This window comes from Sphaeramia orbicularis, chromosome 4 (genome assembly GCF_902148855.1).
Source record: "Sphaeramia orbicularis chromosome 4, fSphaOr1.1, whole genome shotgun sequence".
In the NCBI taxonomy this organism is placed as follows: domain Eukaryota; kingdom Metazoa; phylum Chordata; class Actinopteri; order Kurtiformes; family Apogonidae; genus Sphaeramia; species Sphaeramia orbicularis.
Genome location: NC_043960.1, coordinates 58,032,323 through 58,055,588, shown reverse-complemented (window position 1 = coordinate 58,055,588; position 23,266 = coordinate 58,032,323). Strand labels below are relative to the sequence as shown.

At 41.3% G+C, this 23,266-nt stretch overlaps 2 protein-coding genes and 1 long non-coding RNA gene across 3 annotated transcripts in view; 1 reads left to right on the top strand and 2 right to left on the bottom strand.

Annotated features, from left to right (window-relative positions):
- The window catches only part of rpl36 (ribosomal protein L36), a 5,260-nt gene extending 4,777 nt beyond the window's left edge, over positions 1-483 (bottom strand). The window contains exon 1 of the mRNA XM_030133078.1: positions 358-483. The gene's annotated coding sequence lies outside the window, so the exon portion shown is untranslated. The remainder of the gene's footprint in view (positions 1-357) is intronic.
- LOC115418574 (uncharacterized) overlaps positions 1-16,339 on the top strand; it is a 23,970-nt gene extending 7,631 nt beyond the window's left edge. The window contains exons 3-4 of the long non-coding RNA XR_003935328.1: positions 12,733-12,743; positions 16,329-16,339. This is a non-coding gene — a long non-coding RNA (uncharacterized LOC115418574). The remainder of the gene's footprint in view (positions 1-12,732; positions 12,744-16,328) is intronic.
- On the bottom strand, positions 2,612-23,266 carry ctns (cystinosin, lysosomal cystine transporter). The gene is made up of 11 exons (XM_030133049.1): positions 23,207-23,266; positions 17,942-18,044; positions 14,921-14,999; positions 14,149-14,239; positions 12,770-12,873; positions 11,857-11,994; positions 10,366-10,465; positions 6,266-6,385; positions 4,136-4,306; positions 3,577-3,694; positions 2,612-2,858 (listed from the first exon to the last, which is right to left on the bottom strand). The coding sequence occupies exons 2-11, from the start codon at positions 18,015-18,017 to the stop codon at positions 2,713-2,715; spliced, it is 1,143 nt and encodes a 380-aa protein (XP_029988909.1). The 5' UTR covers positions 18,018-18,044; positions 23,207-23,266; the 3' UTR covers positions 2,612-2,712.

Here is a 23,266-nt window from a genome sequence, read left to right as displayed (position 1 = left end):
CAGGACATGTGTACGGAAACACAGCTATGGGAGTCACTATGGACAGGGTTTGAGTTAGCTTTAACTCCGTCCATAGTTGGGTTCGGGTTAGCTTTAACTCCGTCCATAGTTGGGTTCGGGTTAGCTCTAACTCTGTCCACTGTTGCTAACACTTAGCTGCAGTTACTGCAGCTCAATGGGTCGCACATCCCGGAACGCATTTGAGACGGTTTCCTGGGTTTTCGGAGTAAAATATTCAACGGCGATGTTTGTCAAAGATAACATGTTGGTGTGGATGAAATTTCATCGTTAAAATGAAAACGATGGCGAAGATTATACCTGGATTTAAACAGTCGGAAAAGGACATGAAATACTAACCTGCTAGCTTTAATGGCGCTCAAACCGGAAAGGCCGTTGAATGGGCGGAGCCAGCGTCATAGTGACGGTTTTGATCCGGAAGTCCTCTATCTAATACATTTGACTCCAGCGCCCCTTGCGGACAGGAGTCAGACATACAGGACGCCTATAACCTCAGAAAAAGGTCAAATATTCTTAAATTTAACCAAATGATCTTGTTTTTAGCACGAAAAACACTGCCACAGGGTAACACAATTTACTTGGCTTGGATTCTTACAACTTTAATATAAATCTAACCATTTCAAGACTTGAAAGTAGGAAAAAAAAATTCTAATTTCATAGAAATGTTTGCATATTACAAGCAAATAAACACTGTTATCCACAAATGTTGATTTAAAACGAGCGTTCTGTTTTCTTAATTCTGCTCATTTAAACCCTAACCCTAAGGGGGTTAGAGTTCACGGGTTAACCCTATGAGGTTTCTCATGGAGTGTTTTATACAAACTGAAGCAGTGATTACAATCATAAATGAATTCACTTTTAATGATTTGACAAATACAATAAATATTCACATTTTTCTTCATGTTGTTAATGGGACGTTTGTTTCTATTGGGACTGATTCAATCGGAGCATAAACAAATCCTCTGATTCTATAAATAAATCCTACATATTCAACATAAAATGAACAGGGGCCTCAAGTATAAAGGTTTTGTACGCACAAAAATGTGGCGTACGCACTTTTCCACGCACATGTTCAGATGTACAAAGAGTGACATGACCGTGGAAGTGTGCGGTGCTTCATGCCAAATTCATAGCTGACGTACGCACGTTTCTAGTGTTTTGGAACCTTTGGAGACACTTAAAGGTGATACTGGGAAACTGTTAATGATGTGAAAAAGGTTATTCCACAGAGTGAGGAACACATCAGAGATACACAGAAGAACAATGAACACACAGACACACCATCCTACTGCCACAGCAGCACATCCACCATCAGAACCAGAACCAGAACAACCAGAACCAACCCTGGACCCATCAATGCTGGTCCTGCCCAGAGGACATTCAGCAACAACCACATAAAGAGACACGGACACAACATTCACCTGTTGGTAAATGTAGTTAATGTAGGGTTCATGTCTGTAGGAACATTTAGAAGTCAGTCCAGACGCTCACTGACGCCATCGAGTGTCCTCATCATGTCCTCTGGTGACTCTGGTGAACACGGACCCAGGCCGGTCAGACGGGCATCAGCAGCCGGCTGCCCCCCCACCCCCAGTCGTCAACTCTCTGTTCAAACAGGCTCAGTTCTTCCTCTTCTCTTCTTCTGTCTGTTTTGTCCTCCACTTCATGTCCACCTTGACGTCATGTGATCATACAGAGGGAATCCCAGCTGCAGACCCTGTTCATACTAATTTGCATATTTAAATGTGGGTGTGGAGAGGGAGGAGTCTGGTGCTCCATCCCAGCTGATTGGGACGTGTAAAGGAGGTGTACTTGGACTCAGGCGTACGCTCAGTTGGATTCATCTGGATGTTTTTGTGCGTACGAACTTTTCTGGATTTGGGTGTACGTCAGGTTTACCAATGAAATCCACACAAGTCTGTGTCTGTGAGGCCCAGGCCTGAGATTTTCATTCATTATAATATGACGTTTATCCCAGACCAACGGGTTCACCCTGAAGATGAGGCTAGTTCATCACCCTAAACCCACCACCCTAACCCAACCACCCTAACCCTAACCCAACCACCCTTAACCATCAGTTAACATCAGTTACCATCAGTTCACCATTAGTTACCCTTCAGGTTCATCTGTTTGGAAGGTTAGAGGGAGGAGAAGGAGAAAACCCACCACAACCCAGGACCACCTTCAAATACAGAACACAAGGAAAACCACCATGATTGACTGTTGACCCCAGCAGTTTCTCTCTCACACACACACACACACACACACACACACACACACACACACACACACACACACACTAACAAACACACTAATGTAGAGTTCAGATCTAGACGCACAATAAAAACACATTTATAGATCATTCCAGTGATATTGCATCATTTTTTGATTTGCATTTTTCAAACTGTTTCAACTATTTCTTATTTGAGGTTTTATCAGCATATCTGTAATTATCAATTATTATTATTATTATTATTATTATTATTATTATTATTATTATTATTATTATTATTATTATTATTAATTATATTAATAACCTGACGAGGGGTGTGATTCCGGAGCAGCTGACACCAGTTCAATGAGGATCACCAGGTGTGTGTTTATGGAGTGTCCCTTTATTCATCATACATGTATCTGTTGTGGAGCTCCGCCCCCTTCCCTCATTACAAGGTGTGTTTTCCATCCACACCACAGTCACTCCTGTTGTTCTGTAAGGGGCTCATAAGTGGACGGAGCTTTATACAGACAGTAATGTTGAACCATGAAGAGGATGTCAAACACCACCGAGAACAGACCCAGACCAAACTTTGTAGGATCTCCAAAAATCAGGAACCATTGATCTGTGGAGACACACACACATAACACTTACACAACATTTACTTTAAATAAATAAATACACACACACACACACACACACATATATATATATATATATATATATATATATATATATACACACACACACACACACACATATATATATATATATATATATATATATACACACACACACACACACACACATATATATATATATATATATATATATATATATATATATATATATATATATATATATATATATATATATATATATATATACATACATATATATGGACTAAAAATCCTTCACAAGAACAGGGATAGTTTAGTAAAATGGGTTTACAGGTGTTTAAATAAAACAATCTTAAACAGAAAAAAATCATTTATAATGGAGTATATACTGTACAGTGTACATCCATTATCATTATTATTATTATTATTATTGTTATCCATCTGTATACTGTAGAACTCTAAAGAGTACATCATTTTTCAAAGATTATTTAGGAAAGAGTTTATTTTATTTTAATATTTCCACATATACAAAATCAGCAAAACTTAACTATCACATAAGTATTTAATAACTATCAAAAATAAAGATGAATAAATAATTAACAAAATGAAAAACAAAAAAATAGTGAAATAATGCCTGATGATAATTTTCCGGCCCCTTCCATGGAAAATGAGCAGAAAACCACAGTGAAACTTGGTGAAAAGTAGTTGACTGTGTGTTTGTACCGTTGTTGTAGGAGTCTAAGATCATCTGAAGGATGCTGAGGATTCCACCGGTGAAGTCCAGTAACACATTCCCAATGCTCCACCCACTGGTACTCTGCCTTCTATAGTTCATATACGCCTGGAAAAACAACAACCACCCATGGAAACAAATACAGAGTTAGTTTCATCTACAAACAAAATGTACACATGTACAGAATGGAAACCTGGAAGTCTAAGTACGAAGAAGGGTTCAACAGTTCAACTGAATCTGTTCTGAACTCAAAGGACGAAAATACATGATTAAAATAGTAATTAATTAATAGTTCACACATCATGGATTCATGTATGAAACCCAACAGTAATGAAGAGATGGACTGTATTTAATGTGTGATATTACAGTTCATATGTAGGGTTACAGGGTTAGGGTTACAGGGTTAGGGTTACAGGGTTAGGGTTACAGGGTTAGGGTTAGGGTTACAGGGTTAGGGTTAGGGTTACAGGGTTAGGGTTAGGGTCTGTCTCATTGATGGCATTGGTCTGTTTCTGTTGTGGTTGTTCAGTGTTTTTTGTATGTACTTACCTGAGGCACATATTTGATCAGAGTCACGCCCAGTTTAATGTAGGAGAAATAATACAGGTAATCCAACCAGGTGATCTGTTTGGCTGCAGCAAGACACAAGCTGACCAGAGCAAAAGTCCAACCCACACCCAAAAAGAACCACGCAGTCCGGGACACTCTCTGACCCCCCCTCTGGAAAACAAAGGATGGACACCAATGATGAAAGACAAGCACAAATAGAACAGTATGCTGATACCAGTACCCTAACCATAACCCACTGATACTAGTACCCTAACCATAACCCACTGATACTCGTACCCTAACCATAACCCACTGATACTAGTACCCTAACCATAACCCACTGATACCAGTACCCTAACCATAACCCACTGATACTAGTACCCTAACCATAACCCACTGATACTAGTACCATAACCATAACCCACTGATACTAGTACCCTAACCATAACCCACTGATACTAGTACCATAACCATAACCCACTGATACTAGTACCCTAACCATAACCCACTGATACTAGTACCCTAACCATAACCCACTGATACTAGTACCATAACCATAACCCACTGATACTAGTACCCTAACCATAACCCACTGATACTAGTACCATAACCATAACCCACTGATGCTAGTACCATAACCATCACCATAACCCACTAATACTAGTACCCTAACCCTAACCCACTGATACTAGTACCCTAACCCTTACTCACTGATACCAGTACCCTAACCATCATCATAACCCACTAATACTAGTACACTAACCATAACCCACTAATATTAGCACCTTAACCATCACCATAACCCACTAATACTAGTACCCTAACCCTAACTGACTGATACTAGTACCCTAACCATAACCCACTAATACCAGTACCCTAACCATAACCCACTAATACTAGTATCCTAACCGTACCCCACTAATACTAGTACCCTAACCATAACCCACTAATACTAGTACCCTAACCATAACCCACTAATACTAGTACCTTAACCATAACCATAACCCACTAATACGAGTACCCTAACCATAACCCACTAATACTAGTAACCTAACCATAACCCACTAATACTAGTACCCTAACCATCACCATAACCCACCAATACTAGCACCCTAATAATAACCCACTAATACTAGTACCCTAACCATAACTCACTAATGCTAGTACCATAACCATAACTCACTAATGCTAGTACCCTAACCATAACCCACTAATACTAGTACCCTAACCCTAGCCCACTAATACTAGTGCCCTAATCCTAACCCTAATAACCCTAACCATAACCCTAAACCGGTCTAAACCAGACTTAGACAGACTTATCCATGTATTGATCTGGACCAGGTTAGACTACTGGAACAGCCTTCTGACTGGACTCTAAACCAGCTGGAAGACAGCTGCAGAACATCCAGAATGCTACTGCTGGGGTCCGGACCAGAACCAGGAAGGACCACCATATTAGTCCTGGTCCAGGTCTGTGCACTGGCTTCCTGTGGCTCAGAGAATAGACTTTAAAACATCTCTGGTCCTGTGGAAGTCTGTCCATGGTCTACAACCAAAGTCCATCTGGGACATGTTGGTCCCATATGAACCATCTGGGACCCTGAGAACCTCAGGGACTGGTCATATGAACCATCTGGGACCCTGAGAACCTCAGGGACTGGTCTTCTGCTGGAGCCCAGAGTCAGGACTAAACAGGGAGAAGCTGCGTTTCAGTTCCATGAAGCTAAACTGTGGAACAGTGAGACAGACCTCTACTGTGACCTCTGACCTCTAAACAACTGAAAGGGTCCTATCTGACCTCTAAACAACTGAAAAGGTTCTATCTGACCTCTGACCTTAGAACTGAAAGGGTTCTATCTGACCTCTGACCTTTTACTGTTTTACTGATTATGTTTTAATTCTGTGTTTTGAACTTGTCTCTTCTATTGATGTAAATCTGTGTGTATGAATTGTGCTATACAAATACATTTGCCTTGCCTTGCATAACCCTAACCCTCTAACCCCTACTGGCACCCTAACCCTAATAACCCTAACCCTCTAACCCCTACTGGCACCCTAACCCTAATAACCCTAACCCTCTAACCCCTACTGGCACCCTAACCCTAACCCTGAGGTGGACTGGTCACATACCTCGTACAAAGCTGCCTGGATGATGTAGATGAGACACAGCAGGACGGCGTGGACACTGAAGAACACGTCATTAGCACTGACGGGGTTAATTCCATTAGGGTTCTTCTTCAGGTACAACTCCTGCACAGACAGACACATGAAAGGGAGGTTTTCTCCTTCAAAGGAAACCTCAGAGTCTGGAAGTGTGGATGTGATATGGGTATGGGTACGGGGGTTTATGACAGATGTTCAGGGTTAATGAAGATGACCCAGTAAAACTATTATCATGGTATGGGTATGGGTAAGGGTAAGGGGGGTTTATTTTAGTCATTAATGAGCTATTATCCAAACAAGACAAAACAACATTCCATAGATATATGTAATAATGTAATATAGTATAGTAATAATCAAATTTAATGTCTTCAACCCTCATAAGAGTTGTTATATTGTCGACTTACAAATGTGCAAAAAACACAAGTTCAGCATCAAACTTCATTCCTTCACTGATTTGGGAAAACAACAGCTACACTGGGTTAGGGCTAGGGTTAGGGTAAGGGTTAGGGTCTGTTTCCTCTGAACATTCTCTCTTATTGTCAGCTTTGACTGACACATAAGGTTGTACCTAACCCTAACCCTACATAACCCTGACGCTAAGCCTGTAACCCTAAACCAGCTTTGACAGATTTAAGTTTGTACCCAACCCAAACCCTAAAGTTGTACCTAACCCTAGGTATAAGTTTGTACCTAACTCTAACCCTAAGTATAAGGCTGTACCTAACCCTAACCCTAACTATAAGGTTGTACCTGACCCTAAGTATAAGGCTGTACCTAACCGTAAGTATAAGGCTGTGCCTAACCCTAACCCTAAGTATAAAGTTGTACCTAACCCTAACCCTAAGTATAAGGTTGTACCTAACCCTAACCCTAAGTATAAGGTTGTACCTAACCCTAACCCTAACTATAAGGTTGTACCTGACCCTAAGTATAAGGCTGTACCTAACCCTAAGTATAAGGCTGTACCTAACCCTAAGTATAAGGTTGTACCTAACCCTAACCCTAAGTATAAGGTTGTACCTAACCCTAACCCTAAGTATAAGGTTGTACCTAACCCTAACCCTAACTATAAGGTTGTACCTGACCCTAAGTATAAGGCTGTACCTAACCCTAAGTATAAGGCTGTACCTAACCCTAAGTATAAGGCTGTACCTAACCCTAAGTATAAGGTTGTACCTAACCCTAACCCTAAGTATAAGGTTGTACCTAACCCTAAGTATAAGGTTGTACCTAACCCTAAGTATAAGGTTGTACCTAACCCTAACCCTAAGTATAAGGTTGTACCTAACCCTAACCCTAGGTATAAGGTTGTACCTAACCCTAAGTATAAGGTTGTACCTAACCCTAAGTATAAGGTTGTACCTAACCCTAACCCTAGGTATAAGGTTGTACCTAACCCTAAGTATAAGGTTGTACCTAACCCTAACCCTAGGTATAAGGTTGTGCCTAACCCTAAGTATAAGGTTGTACCTAACCCTAACCCTAGGTATAAGGTTGTACCTAACCCTAAGTATAAGGTTGTACCTAACCCTAACCCTAGGTATAAGGTTGTACCTAACCCTAAGTATAAGGTTGTACCTAACCCTAAGTATAAGGCTGTACCTAACCCTAAGTATAAGGTTGTACCTAACCCTAACCCTAAGTATAAGGTTGTACCTAACCCTAAGTATAAGGCTGTACCTAACCCTAAGTATAAGGTTGTACCTAACCCTAACCCTAGGTATAAGGTTGTACCTAACCCTAAGTATAAGGCTGTACCTAACCCTAAGTATAAGGTTGTACCTAACCCTAACCCTAGGTATAAGGTTGTACCTAACCCTAAGTATAAGGTTGTACCTAACCCTAACCCTAGGTATAAGGTTGTACCTAACCCTAAGTATAAGGCTGTACCTAACCCTAAGTATAAGGCTGTACCTAACCCTAAGTATAAGGTTGTACCTAACCCTAACCCTAAGTATAAGGTTGTACCTAACCCTAAGTATAAGGTTGTACCTAACCCTAAGTATAAGGTTGTACCTAACCCTAAGTATAAGGTTGTACCTAACCCTAAGTATAAGGTTGTACCTAACCCTAACCCTAGGTATAAGGTTGTACCTAACCCTAAGTATAAGGTTGTACCTAACCCTAAGTATAAGGTTGTACCTAACCCTAACCCTAGGTATAAGGTTGTACCTAACCCTAAGTATAAGGTTGTACCTAACCCTAACCCTAGGTATAAGGTTGTGCCTAACCCTAAGTATAAGGTTGTACCTAACCCTAACCCTAGGTATAAGGTTGTACCTAACCCTAAGTATAAGGTTGTACCTAACCCTAACCCTAGGTATAAGGTTGTACCTAACCCTAAGTATAAGGTTGTACCTAACCCTAACCCTAAGTATAAGGTTGTACCTAACCCTAAGTATAAGGTTGTACCTAACCCTAACCCTAAGTATAAGGTTGTACCTAACCCTAAGTATAAGGTTGTACCTAACCCTAAGTATAAGGTTGTACCTAACCCTAAGTATAAGGTTGTACCTAACCCTAAGTATAAGGTTGTACCTAACCCTAACCCTAGGTATAAGGTTGTACCTAACCCTAAGTATAAGGTTGTACCTAACCCTAAGTATAAGGTTGTACCTAACCCTAACCCTAGGTATAAGGTTGTACCTAACCCTAAGTATAAGGTTGTACCTAACCCTAACCCTAGGTATAAGGTTGTGCCTAACCCTAAGTATAAGGTTGTACCTAACCCTAACCCTAGGTATAAGGTTGTACCTAACCCTAAGTATAAGGTTGTACCTAACCCTAACCCTAGGTATAAGGTTGTACCTAACCCTAAGTATAAGGTTGTACCTAACCCTAAGTATAAGGTTGTACCTAACCCTAACCCTAGGTATAAGGTTGTACCTAACCCTAACCCTAACCCTAACTATAAGGTTGTACCTAACCCTAACCCTACATAACCCTGACGCTAACCCTAACCCAGCTTTGACAGACATTTAAGGTTGTACCTAACCCTAATGTTACGACCCATAGGTGGGTCTGTATGTCACTCAGTGGGTGTGTCCATTTTTTCTTGTGTGCGTGGATAATGTGTTCCAGGTGCTGAGCCAGATTCTCCCCCGTTATTGGAGCAGCGGCTGGAGGCGGGTCTTTAAAGACCGCGGAGCTGGGCTGGACAGATGTCGCACTTCCTCTACTCCCAACCCCGCCTTCATTCTGCCAGTGTTCCCGTTTCAGTAGTAGGGGTGGGCTGCCCTGTTTGTTTTGTCTCGTTTTCTCCTGTTTTTGATAAGGAAGGTTAGATCTAGTATTTTGGTTTCTTTATTTTGCAGGTCAGCTTCACTTCTCGGTAGAACAGCTTTGTTTGTTGTTTTGGCCAGAGCCCACCCCGAAGTTTCAGTTGCCTTTTTGTCCAGTTTTCAGTATCTTTATGTTGCACCATGTAAATAAATCACTCTTTGTTAAACTTGCACAACCCGTGTCCAGGGTTTCTCTCTGCGGCTTGAGAGTGAGGAAAGGTGACCACACTTTTCATGTTGCACCCTAGGGTCCCCTAGTCGGGGCGTAACACTAAGTATAAAGTTGTACCTAACTGTAACCATAACCGTAAGTATAAGGTTGGACCTAACCCTAACCCTAACCCTAAGGCTAAGGCTGTATCTAAGCCTAACCCTGCATAACCCTAACCCTAACCCATGGTTGTACTTCCTGTTGTGGTTCAGTTCCCTGTTGGTCTGTCCACCTGTTGGACAGTCGTCTCATTAAAGTGGTCTCAGACACTAGTCCTGTTCTAATCACAGGCGGACACATTTACTGTACATTCAAACATTCACTGGCATGAGGTCTGTTTAGAAACACTCAAACCATATTGGAACAAATTCTTGAATATCTTAAATATACTATTACAAATTGTTTGTTTAAGGGTCCAAAGTAAAACAGATGGAATAAACCCAGTGTTTATTTCTAATTTTTCTTCATATACACACAATACCGTCGCTATATTCACTCCTGTACAAAAGTTATTGAGGTCTATATCAGAAATTGACTGCGTTATGAGTCAGATCTCCTGTAAATGATGAATTTACCTTTATATAAGGAATCCAGAACAGGCCTATGTTGAAGACACTGTAGGCGATGAAGCCAGTGAGGTTGAGAGCCAAGAAGTCAAAGTTGAGACCGACAACACTACAAAAAGACACAACATGTTTTTAACACTACAAAAAGACACAACATGTTTTTAACACTACAAAAAGACACAACATCATAGTTTTAACACTACAAAGACAAAACAACATAGTTTTAACACTACAAAGACAAAACATCACAGTTTTAACACTACAAAAAGACACGACATCATAGTTTTAACACTACAAAGACAAAACAACATAGTTTTAACACTACAAAAAGACACAACCTCATAGTTTTAACACTACAAAAAGACACATCATAGTTTTAACATGACTAAAAGACAAAACTTCATAGTTTTAACACCACAAAAAGACACGACATCATAGTTTTAACACTAGAAAAAAGACTCAGCATCATAGGTTTAAAACTACAAAGACACAACATCTTAGTTTTAACACGACAAAAAGACACAACCTCATAGTTTTAACACTACGAAGACATAAACCTCATAGTTTTGACACTACAAAAAGACACAACCTCATAGTTTTAACACTACAAAAAGACACAACATCGTAGTTTTAACACTAGTAAAAAGACACAACATCATAGTTTTAACACTAGAGAAAAGACTCAGCATCATAGTTTTTAACACTGAAAAAACACATCATAGTTTTAACGCTACAAAAAGACACAACATCATAGTTTTAACAATACAAAGATAGAACATCATGGTTTTAACACTAGAAAAAGACACAACATAGTTTTAACACAAAAAATATATGTATGTATTTCAGTACATTACTGATGATTTTTTTGTATGAAATTTATGGTGTGGTGGCAAGGATTAGTGGAAATGCTAGTAGTAGATGCTGATGCTGGATCTGGGAACCCCTAGTCTGGGGGGAGGAGGAGAGGATACCACGCTCTACAGTATTTTGAATGTGATTGCAGTTTTGGCCACAATCCTACATACAGCACCTTTAACCTCAGACCATAAAGTCACTGGTTACCCCCATGTTCACTTCTATAAACACCATTGTGTGTGTGATGTCATTAATGATCAAGTGCACATGTGGGTCACTTCAGGAGCAATCTGTAAACAGGCCACGTTTAAAAACAGAATGTGAACAGCCAAACAATAAATCAGAATTGGGCATTAAGGCCTGCAGTGTGAACGGAGCCTTAAACGTGTCTTTAACCCTTTTGTTCAGACAATAGGACATTTCTGTCTCTGACTTTCAGATGTTTGATTCCAGGTTTCATTCAACACAAGCCAGATGTTTCTAAGGGTTTTTTCTGCTTCTTGTCATTGGGTCAGGGGTCACACTGCCAAAGACACCAAAGTCCTTCAGCTGAATCTGACCACAACAGGTGGATCATGAAACCTCTGGAGGAGAACAGACATAGTAAAGGGTTACCTAAGCCTAAGCCTAAGCCTAAGCCTTTACCTTTTCCTCTTCCAGTTGTGCCAGGCTTGTGGATAGAAGGAAACGGACCAGGCCAAAAAGTAAATCCATCCAATGACTTGGCTGATGATGGACACAACGTTACTATGGACCACAGTAAAGCGGATCCGGACTGAAGGACTGGAGAAAGACCAGAAAAACACATTAAACATGACTTCAAAAACTGGACTTTCCCCAACAACATTAATACAATGTGAAAACTGTGTGAAACACATTTAAACTGATAAAGAAAGTACAATTCACAAACATTTCAAGAAGTTTTTAAATACATTTTTACACAAACACCACAAACCCATGACACCCCAAACCATGACACTAACCCTATTCTAACTCTAACTCTAGCCCTAACTCATGGCACCCCTAACCCATGAGACTAACCCGAGTACTAACCCTAACCATGACACCCCTAACCCATGACACTAACTCGAGTACTAACCCTAACTCATGGCACCCCTAACCCATGACACTAACTCGAGTACTAACCCTAACTCATGGCACCCCTAACCCATGAGACTAACCCGAGTACTAACCCTAACCATGACACCCCTAACCCATGAGACTAACCCTAACCATGACAACCCTAACCCATGACACTAACCCATGACACTAACCCTAACCCATGACACTAACCCTAACATGACACCCCTAACCCATGACACTAACTATAATCTAACCCTAACCCAGGACATGGGGCAAGACCCTGAACCCTAAATTGCTCCCAGTAGGGCTTTGGAAACCATAAATGCGGAAGAGCACTATATAAGTACCAACCATTTACCATTTCACCCTAACCCTCAAACAAATGCATGTGACCATGACACCCCAACCCTAACCCATGACACTGAGTATGAATGAAAGTGAATGAACATGTGTATCAGTCTAAACACACACTCACCTGTCCATGTCTGTGTTGTTGCTAAGCAGCTGTGTGGTGACTTGGCCAACATTATGGGATATTACATTGAACCTGGCAGATGTTGTGTTGGCTTGCAACAAGACCTGAGAGAAAGCAGCAACAGTTCAGCAACAGCAACAACAACAGCAGCAGTAGAAATAACAGCAACAACAACAGCTACAACAGCAGCAACAACAAGAAAAGCACTCAGAGAACGCAGACCTCCGCCAAGACAGATCTGCCCCCCCCCAATCACCATCAAAATTTAATCATTTGATCTTTGTGCCAGTATCAACATGTCCTGAAAATTTCCTGAAAATCCGTCCATAAGTTTTTGAGTTATCTTGCTAACATACAAACAAACAAACAAACAAACAAACACACACACACACAAAGCAAAGTGATCACAATACCTCCTGGCAGAGGTAACAACAGCAGCAATTGCAACAACAGCAACAGCAATAGAAACAACAGTAGCAACAACAACAATAGCAGCAGCAATAGCTACAGCAGCAACAACAACAGTAACAAGATGCCTAGATGAACCCATAGTTACTGGGGTTAGGGTTATGGTTAGGGTTAGCTGCTTAGATGAACCCATGGTTACTGTTACTTTGGAATTGGAACCAGCTGATACTTCCAGGATCAGTCAGCTGGTTAAGGTGTCATTCTTATCCAGTTTATGAAATGATAAGTAGGTATTCAGAAATACTGCTGGTAATATTGACAATTTTTCCATTTCCTACAGAGACAGGTTATAACTTTTAATTCTAAAATAAATAAATAAATAAAAACCTCACCAAATTACACCTTTCCTCAAGGTGTGCCTGAATTTCAGCAAATACCTGATTGGAACTGTCCCTGGTGTCCCAGGTGTTTGTGTGAGTCCGTTTTAACATGCTTATTGACTTATTTGTACATTTGTATGACATTTTAACATAGAAAATCATTTAATAGCAGTTTTGCAGGATATACTTTTACATGTGGTTACTTGTCTACTCCAAATCAAGCAGCTGAATTTGAATTTTCTTTGAATTTTCTTGAAGTTTCCGGACCTGCACAGCCATATTTAATGATAAATCAATAGTAAACTCTGTAGACTACTTCAGACATGTTTCTGGGTTTAACCCCTCAATAACAGTACTAATACACTCAATGGAAAACTACAAAGGCTTCCAAGAGTTTACAGCCTCATTTTGAATATTTACGGATTTGGTGCCAACAAGTAAAGATAAATGTACAAAATGACCAGTATGAACTGTTTATGTGGGTAGCTAGCTATTATTCCAAGACAGGCCTAGAATATATAGAATTTATCCTTTGTAAATGAGCCTTATTTGCTCGATGATGCAGTGTGGTTGTAAGTTTTTATGTCTTACCTGCTCAGGTAATGTGATGATAGATGAGTAGTTCGACTTGGAGCTGAAGGTCACATTTAACCAAATCACAGCCGACTGGTTGAAAGCACAACTAAAAAGCATATGAACCTCCAGTCAGAGCAATGTACAGATGTATACAGGGTATAGGGTTAGGGTTATAGACATATGCAGGGAACAGGGTTAGGGTAATAGACGTATACAGGGTATAGGGTTAGGGTTACAGACATATACAGGGGGTTAGGGTTAGGGTGTAGGTTAGGGTATAAAGTCCATTTACAATGTAAAACACTTGTTACAAAAGCAGTTGATGACGCAGGTTCATCAGATTTGTTTTGTGTTCTCATTATTTATCAGAGTTTTCAATCCCATTGGATTTGTGTATTTCAGGTACAATGTTAATGAAACATGTTCTGTTAAATAAACCCCTGAAAATAGAAACTCCACCAACATACGACTGTGATGAACCCACAGACCAGATCACTCACTGAGTTCATATGAAGCTCATTCCATCCATTCAAATACAAACATTCAGCTTTTGGAAATCAACAGAACTGTGCCTTTAAATCCTCACAGTTACTGCATTGACCCATATTTACATTAGAACTGATTTCAATCCAAGTTAAAACGTCCCCTTTGGTCTCTGCTTTTCTTACTGAGCTGACTGCGTACATGTGTAGACATGTTAAGAAAAAGAATTCTGGTCACTAATCAATGAAGCTCCTTAACTCTATTATCAACACCTTACTAAGGCAGAGGCGGTTTCCATGGTTACCTAGAAGTAACGTTGATGGAGGCCTGGGAGGATTCTTCCAGTGTGACAACGTCTGGGGCAGACAGCAGACTCCTGGACTCTGAAGGACAAAGTTGAATAAATTGTATACTTTTATTCTGGATCCATCCATGAAGGTCACAGCTGAGGACTGACGACTGTCTTACAGACCCACACCCAGAGCCTTCCATAGAACAGAGTTGCGACACTTCCATAGACTCCCGTTGTACAAAAAGTGGTGGACGAAAAATGGACCTACTTCCTGGTTCTGGAGGCGGGGCTAATAGTTCCAAACATCGAGTGTAACATCGTCTGAACACATTCATTTGTATTTGTGCTGATCTACCAACTCCAGCTCTAAGTTGATCAGATATGGTCATCTTTCCACTGGTCCAGTGTATTTCCTGTGTTAGTGACATTTCTGTTGTAAATTCTGTTTTCTTTGGTCTGTGTTGGCGTTTGGATCCATTTTTATCGGATCCAACTGTTCTGTTGGATTTTCAGCTGTAGTCCTATAGTTAGACTGTTGGACTGGTCCAGCTGTTCGCATGGAACCACTAGAACTAGAATGAGGGAGGTTCTAAGGTAAGGTACTGTTAGTCCAAATGTGGTTCTGTGGGTTTGATTTTAGCTGTTCTGTTCAACCTGCTGTTGTTGGCTTCAGTTTATCAGCTGAGGCCATGTGATCATTAGGAGGATAGCTACTGTAGAGCTGAGCTCTGATCAATAAAAGTTCATTAAAGTTATTATTCATGAGTTAAAGGAGGACAAACTTCTGTCACTTGGCGTTTGTAAGATCTGACTCATCATAGAAGAATTCTGTTGAGGTTTTACTGAGTCTATGGTCCGTGCTAATGCTAACATGCTAAGTTAGCCTGTATGCTATCCTGTGGTTAATGCCTTATTGTGTGTGTGCTAACGCCAACATGCTAAGTTAGCCTGTATGCTATCCTGTGGTTAATGCCTTATTGTGTGTGTTCTCAGAGAAGAGCTTAGCAGACACACAGTGTTCACAGATAAACACTGTTTTCTGATTGGACCACAGTCCTACAATAGGAAAACTAAAATGGTCCATTGTCTATCTCCGTACCAGTCCAATTACAGAATGAATGAACCGGTAAAGTTAGCACCACTCATGGATGTAGCCTATCCAAGCTAACACCAACCTTTAGCCCTAAATGTCAGTTTTCACAGTAATAAAGTCAGTCCTTTCAGTGGCCAACCCCACTTCTCAGAAGTAGAACACACACAACAGTACACACAGTAGTGACACAACGGGTGGGTGTGGCTTATTTCAGATACACCATGTTCACTGCTGTTTCTCCTGTTAAATAACATGACAGCGCTGGGTTTGTTTGGAACTATTCAGGTTTACATGAACTACCTGATCACCGGAGCAGCCACATCAAAGTGTTGTAACTCTCTTTATAGGGCTCTGCCGACACCATTCCAACAGATATTTATTCACAAATATCACAATTATCACGTCATCTAGATGGACATGTGTGTGAGGGAAGTGAGATGGTGGTTCAGAGACTGATGCACACACTTAGTAACGTAGGAGAGGCCAGACCAGGAACTAAACAACCCTAAAAGTCCACTAAATACAAGAGTAATGGACCCTAACCCTCTAACCCCTCTAAACCCTCTAACCCCTCTAACCCTTCTAACCCTTTCAACCCCTCTAACCCCTCTAACCCTAACCCTCTAACCCTAACCCCTTTAATCCTCTAACTCCTCTAACCCCTCTAACCCCTCTAACCCTAACCCCTCTGACCCTCTAACCCTAACCCACAGGTTGTGAAGGTGTTCATTTTTAACATTAGGCCACTGTCCACCCACATTTGGAAATACCAATGTGAAATAATCCATATATTTTTGTATATATCAGTCCTAGGCAAAGGAGCTCCACCCCCTGGAGTAAACATCTACTGTCAGGACACAATGTTATAACTAGTGGCTTCAGACACAACAAGCCCCGCCCCTCGCACATATTGTATCTTATTTTGTCATGGATCCAGCTGATGTCATCATGTCTATGTGTGTGCTGATCAGTGGCAGCTGCTCGTCTTTCAGACAGGGGAAGCTCATTGTCGGCTTACATGAAAAAAAAAAAGTCAAGTTATTTAAACATAAATTCGGCCTTTTCCTTTTTAAGAAAATGGTCAGTGACCTTATTGTACCAACTAAACAAGAAAACGTTGAAATTATGTTAAATTGAAACAAGGAAGTCCAATGTGTGTGTTTTATTTACAGTGCAAGAAATGAACAAGTAATTTCGAAGTGGTTTCTCTCTCAATTTCACAGCAGAATGTGACGGTATTAAACTGAACTGTGTCAGTGAAGGAGTAGATCTGAAAATAGCTGTCAATCAAACGGGATTCAGCCTTTCGACTGATCCTCCAATCAGCACGTGGAAGCCTGGCGTCCAGCCCAGCTGAGCTCCGCCCACAGCTCCATTCAACCCCAGAGACGCCGAGCGTCCGGGGGCGGGACAACATCGTGGCATTTATCCAATTACCATCCAGTTTTGAGGCAATGAAAAAACCAGTTCCACTCAGTCCCATTGAAGTGCATGGACGCTGAGCGTCTACGGACAAATGCACTGAGCAGAGATGGAATGAGAAAACAGAGACACGGGAATGGAGGAGAAGTGAACAACATCCAGTCCACTGATCTGTGATAAAGCTGATTCTGAACGAACTCGTCTGTGAGATGAGCGTGTTCTAACACATTTGTAGACAATGAAATGTCAACACAACCGAACATATTTGACCATTTAATTTTCGTAATTTTAGGGGAAGCCGAGCTTCCCTTGCAGTCTGAGAGAAATCACCTCTGGTGCTGATGTCATATCAACTGCCCCAATATATGAGCCAAGTTTGAAGGAAACTGAAAAAACTGATGTTTTTATAGAAGTGAAATTTCACCCATTATAAGTAAATGGGAGAAAAAACATTTTAAAAATTTAGGAAAAATTAAAACTTTGACTTGGGGGGGGGGGGGGGGCGCAATAATATTCACCGCAGATGTTGGTCAGTATCCAAAGCAGCAGCAGTTCAGCACGAAGCCATCTTTGTGTCCAAGTCCCAGCAGCCATTTCTGCACAGTGATAGGTCCCACCTACCTGTATGAGAAAAGGAGGTGTTTACACACTGGGAAATGGGAGGAGCTACCGTACTAACTTTACCTGGAACTCTGACTTTACCTGGAACTTTAAAAATCTATTTCTTGCCCTGTTTTCCAAATGAATAGGCTCTTTTCCAGCTTATTGGACCCGCTGTAATAAGTGCACTGTCTGTCCATCCAAATATATTAATGAACATATTCAGCAAATCTGCACAAAACAGACTCCACCTTAGGGGTGCACCCATACCACTTTTTTCCAGACCGAGTATGAGTACGAGTACTTATATTTGAGTACTTGCCGATACCAAGTGCCAATACGAGTCCTTAATAATCCCATTCCAGTTCTTAGTTCCTTTTGTAAATGTGCTTCATTGTCGTTGTCATTAGTCTGACTGGAACAAAGTGCTGCTACTGACATTTAATGTGTTTGAATGAGTGTTTCTCAATTAATCCACCAGGGGGCGCCGCTCTGAATTAACCATACTGGACAAATACCACGAAGAAGAGGAAAGTTTAATGAGAAGAAGAAAGTCAGTAATAACAAACATGGAGACGACAGAGGCAACACTAATGTGATACTAATATTGCAGCGTTTTCACTGGTAAGGTTTAAAAGTTTAGCTTCAGCAGGAAGAGAAAAGAGAAATGAGTGATAAGTTTGTTTTTCACTTCCGCTGGTGGTGGTCCACACCGCTTTGTACTCTCGCTGGTATTCTCTGTCTGGGTACTCATCCACCAGCACCTGGAAAACAGATGGAATGTACGCAGAGGACGGACAGAACGCTGCGTCCGTATCTGTCTGTGTCTTTAACGTTACTTGCAGTCAGCGTTACTTTTATCACCATAATTTATTTTGAAAAATCTCCTCACTCTTCACACTCCACACACATTATTCCACTGCTGCGTACCTGCTGCACTGAACTGTGAATGTCACACGGCCGTAAGCGGTATCGGTGCAGTTGTATCAGATGTCTTTTACAAGTGCAAATACGAGTACACACACTGAGTATCGGAGCCGATGCCCGATACTCGTATCAGTATCGGTGCATCCCTACTCCACCTCATTGAATGTTTTCCCAAATACACTCAAAAGACACTTAGCAGGACTTCGAGTCCACCACCTGAAATGACTGAACCTCATTTCAACACGTTTTCATGAACTTTGAGGTGCGTTGGAAACACAGAGCATGCAGATAGACCCAGGTCAATAAGTTCCAGGTAATTAAAGTTCCTGGGAATCTGGTGGAAAAGGGGCTTTTCTCCCAGTATATATGCACGGCAGCGGAATTCATTTACTTTTGAAATTATGTCCCTCCACTTCAGCAGGTGGCGATATGCACTCTTTCAGCTGGTTAACCTATGCCGTCAGAACACAACAGTCAATGTACAAGTACCGAGTCACAGACCCAGAGGTACACCAGCACCACAGAGGACACCGCTATATGGTTATACAGATGGTAGTTTTAGTACAGTTGAGATCCATGAGGGTCAGGGTTCCAGATCCAAGAGGGTCAGGGTCAGGGTTCCAGATCCAAGAGGGTCAGGGTCAGGGTTCCAGATCCATGAGGGTCAGGGTTAGAGATCCAGGCTGGGTTTGGTGCAGAGTTCAAGTGCATGTGCTCAAAACCTCATCCACTTCCTGTCCAACTGGTCTGTTCACATGCAGAAGTCGATAAACTTTCATTATCGACATGAGTTCAACCAACTATTACAACTTCAAATCCAGTCCAGATAACATGTTTACACCACCTGGACAGACGTAGACACAGGTGTAGTTTAGAGGGTTAGGGGCATTAGAGGGTTAGGGGCAGTAGGGTTAGGGGCAGTAGGGTTAGGGGTATTAGAGGGTTAGGGTTAGGGGCATTAGAGGGTTAGGGGCGTTAGGGGCATTAGAGGGTTAGGGTTAGGGGCGTTAGGGTTAGGGTCATTAGAAGGTTCGGGTTAGGGGCATTAGAAGGTTCGGGTTAGGGGCATTAGAAGGTTCAGGTTAGGGGCATTAGGGTTTGGGGGTTTGTGTATATCTCTTGTTCTTGAAATAATATTTCAATCAGTTCTTTTAGTTGCATTTTTAAAATTATAATTCCAAGATATTTCACTTTAAGTGGAGTTCCTTCTACCTGTAAACAAACCTGTTGCACTGGAACAGGACCACATGCTCAGTGCAGGCACTAACCCTAACCCTAACCCAAAACCTAACCCACAGTCTGGAGGTCCAACAGCGTATGTCATCTGTACGACATCCAAACCAAACCATCTGTCCAAGTAGAGAGGACAGACAGTAGCCCACCGCTGACCGCTGACCTGCCAGTTGACCTCTGGGCTGCTAAACTGCTAGCTTTCCATTGTTGTAGTCTGTGACATCATAGGTTCATCTGAAAATGGTCCAATAATAACAGTCTGACAGAGTGCATATCGCCCCCTATCGCAGCAGATGGGATATGCTTTCGCCAATAAACCGGTTCCACTCCTGTGCATGTACCCAGGGACAAAAACTACATGAAATCAAAGGGTTTCCATCTTCTTTGTGCTCTAAACAGATGCGGCCATCTGTTTTGTTCACAGTCTGAACAGTACAAATCCAGTTTTTTTTAAACCAGACCTAGTCTGCTTCCACATGTGGTCCTAAACCGGATCCATATCTGATGTTTTCCTATGTGGACTCAGTCTGAACAGCCCAGTATCATCCAACTATAGAGGCACATACGTCACTTCCCCCCCAGGCCACGCGACTCTCAGTCAGACTGAGCGGCAAAAACAAAGCAGCTCAACATGGCGGAGTATAGCAGTAACTACAGCGAGACCGAGAAAAATGTGGAATATAAGATGAAATTAAAGACAACTGGACTGGACATGGATCCATACAAGCTACCAAACAAGTGTTCTACAAACACTGATCTGGGACAGAAATCACCTATCCTGACATTTATATGAACCTGAGTTCAACGCCGGGAAAATCCCCAATGCAAAGGCTGAAAGCATCCAACAGACCCGGAGTTGTGTCCATCCTGGTCCTGGTTCATTAGAGGATTCCAGCTGGTGAGTGCTTTCATTCAACATACTATTGTTTTGGAGGTTTTGTGTCAGTGCAGACGTATTTTGTTGGCGGTGATTTGGGCGGTAAAGGCCCAGCAGTAGTGCTCACAGTTCACTACCGATTTACTGGAGTTGAACCCTTAGTACTGACCCAAGTGAGTGGATGATCTACTGGTACTGTGGAGATTTAAGGAGAGTTCACATCAAATACTGGATCCAACACAGATCCAACAGCTTTGTGCTAGAGTGGAAAACTAGGTTAGCCTCAGTTTAAGCTAGTTTACAAATCATGAAGAGCACAAGGTTCACAATCACACAACTGAAGACACAAACGTTTGAGTTTTGAAATCTAGAACTAAATGACAGATGCTAACATTAAGAGCTTTACTAAGAAAGAACGTTAGCCAAAACCAGATGGAATTTAAGGTATGATTTTACACGAGAATACAGCAAAAATTAACGTTACCCGACATGAAATGCCAACCACAAATCCAGGTTTGGTCTGGATTCCAGTTATTTCTCTGAATTGCAGCGATCCATCTGCTTCTTCTGTCTTTGGCTTTAGGTCTCCGCTAAAACGAGAGCTCCCAGTGCTTTTTAAACCTATTTGTGCGATCAATGGCACAACAGCTCCGCCCCATTTTTTAGATTGTTCTAAAGTTTTCGCAGTATTCAAGTCAAAGCCACTACTCATCTCCCTCTTTCTGACACTCAGTGGGCGGAACCACAGTGACTTCCGCTTGCGGTGATGTCACGTGCATACCCTCTATTCTGGAAGAGGCGGGATCCACATTTACTTTCGTAAACCACATTGCATGTGACGTCACCTCTTCTGGGCATGCGGGTCAGTTCAGGACCATAAACTGTTCACTGTTCAAAAGACCACCACGAAAAAACATCTAATTTCAGCGTAAAAATGGGAATGAGGTTTTAAGACCTCCAGAGTGAACGTAGTTTTAGTATTGATTTTAAGATTTTACTGATCACTTTTAAAGCCCGAATGGGTCTGGCCCCAAGTTATATAGATGAGATGCTAGTTGACTATGAGCCAGTACGCAGCCTTAGGTCCGGGGGGGGGGGGCTTTTCCATCAGGGCCCCTCCACTTTGGAACGGCCTGCCCGAGGAGATAAGGCTTCAGTGACATCTTTTAAATCACTTCTTAAAACACATTCTTATAGACTTGCCTTCATGTGATGTCTGTCCCTTTTTAACTTTTAATTTTAATTTTTAAATTTGATCCTGTTTGATTATTAATTTGTTCATACATCTCTCTAATTGTGTTGCTTCTGCTTTAGTGTTTTTACTTGCTTCGTGTATCCTGCTGTTGTGCCCTCTGTCAAACCATTTTGTAAACTTTGTTTTTGAAGGTGCTATACAAATAAAGTTATTATTATTATTATTATTATTATTATTATTATTATTATTATTATTTTATTTTATTTTATTTTTTTTTTAAAGAATCTCCTCCATCTGTGACGTCACACCTGCGTGTCCCGGTACCCGACCCACGGAACGTCCGTGGTTTGACTCTCCGGTTCCCCGTTTGGCCCGTATCCCTTAACTTCCAGGGAACGGATCCAGATACCCGAACCCGAACCCTACTGAAGGCAGGGTTCGGCTCCGAACGGATCCATGAGCGGAAGTTGAAAACATCTGGTTCATTATGAAATGAAAACAGTGAACAGACCCAGAGAACCCAGAGAAAAGAACATTCTGGTTCCTTTTTAACGTTCTAGTTCCTGGAGTTCTGTTTATTATTATTATTATTATTATTATTATTATTATTATTAATTGTTTAATGTTTGTTCTCAGACATCGGAGGATACGCACACACACGTACACACGCAAACCAACCCGGGCTTTTAAAAACCTGTTGTGTTTGTTCCACTGAACTCCCATCTTTACCCCTCTACACTCTCCTCAGTCCTTTTTCTGAAAGGCTTCATGTTTTTAAACACAGCTTTTGTTTATGACTAATGTTGTTAAACACTCCATTTCCGACACCAGACAAATCTGAGACAGCGTGTATTCGGTCTAAATCTAAGAATTAAAGGATGTAAACAGGGGTGTGCTGTTATAAAAAAGAACAGATTTATGAGCAGGTTCTCCTGATTTTGGGTTTATTACCTGAGCTGAGTTTGTTTCCTCATCGAGTCACGAGAAACTTGAACCGGAACCAATGTTCAA

Excerpts from the sequence above, each read along its gene's own strand:
- ctns (XM_030133049.1), bottom strand. The coding sequence starts at position 18,017 with ATGGCTGCTGGGACTTGGACACAAAGATGGCTTCGTGCTGAACTGCTG. Across the intron at positions 12,874-14,148 it reads TCATCACATTACCTGAGCAG|GTCTTGTTGCAAGCCAACAC; the intron begins GTAAGACATAAA and ends GCTTTCTCTCAG. Across the intron at positions 4,307-6,265 it reads TCCAGGCAGCTTTGTACGAG|AGGGGGGGTCAGAGAGTGTC; the intron begins GTATGTGACCAG and ends TTTGTTTTCCAG.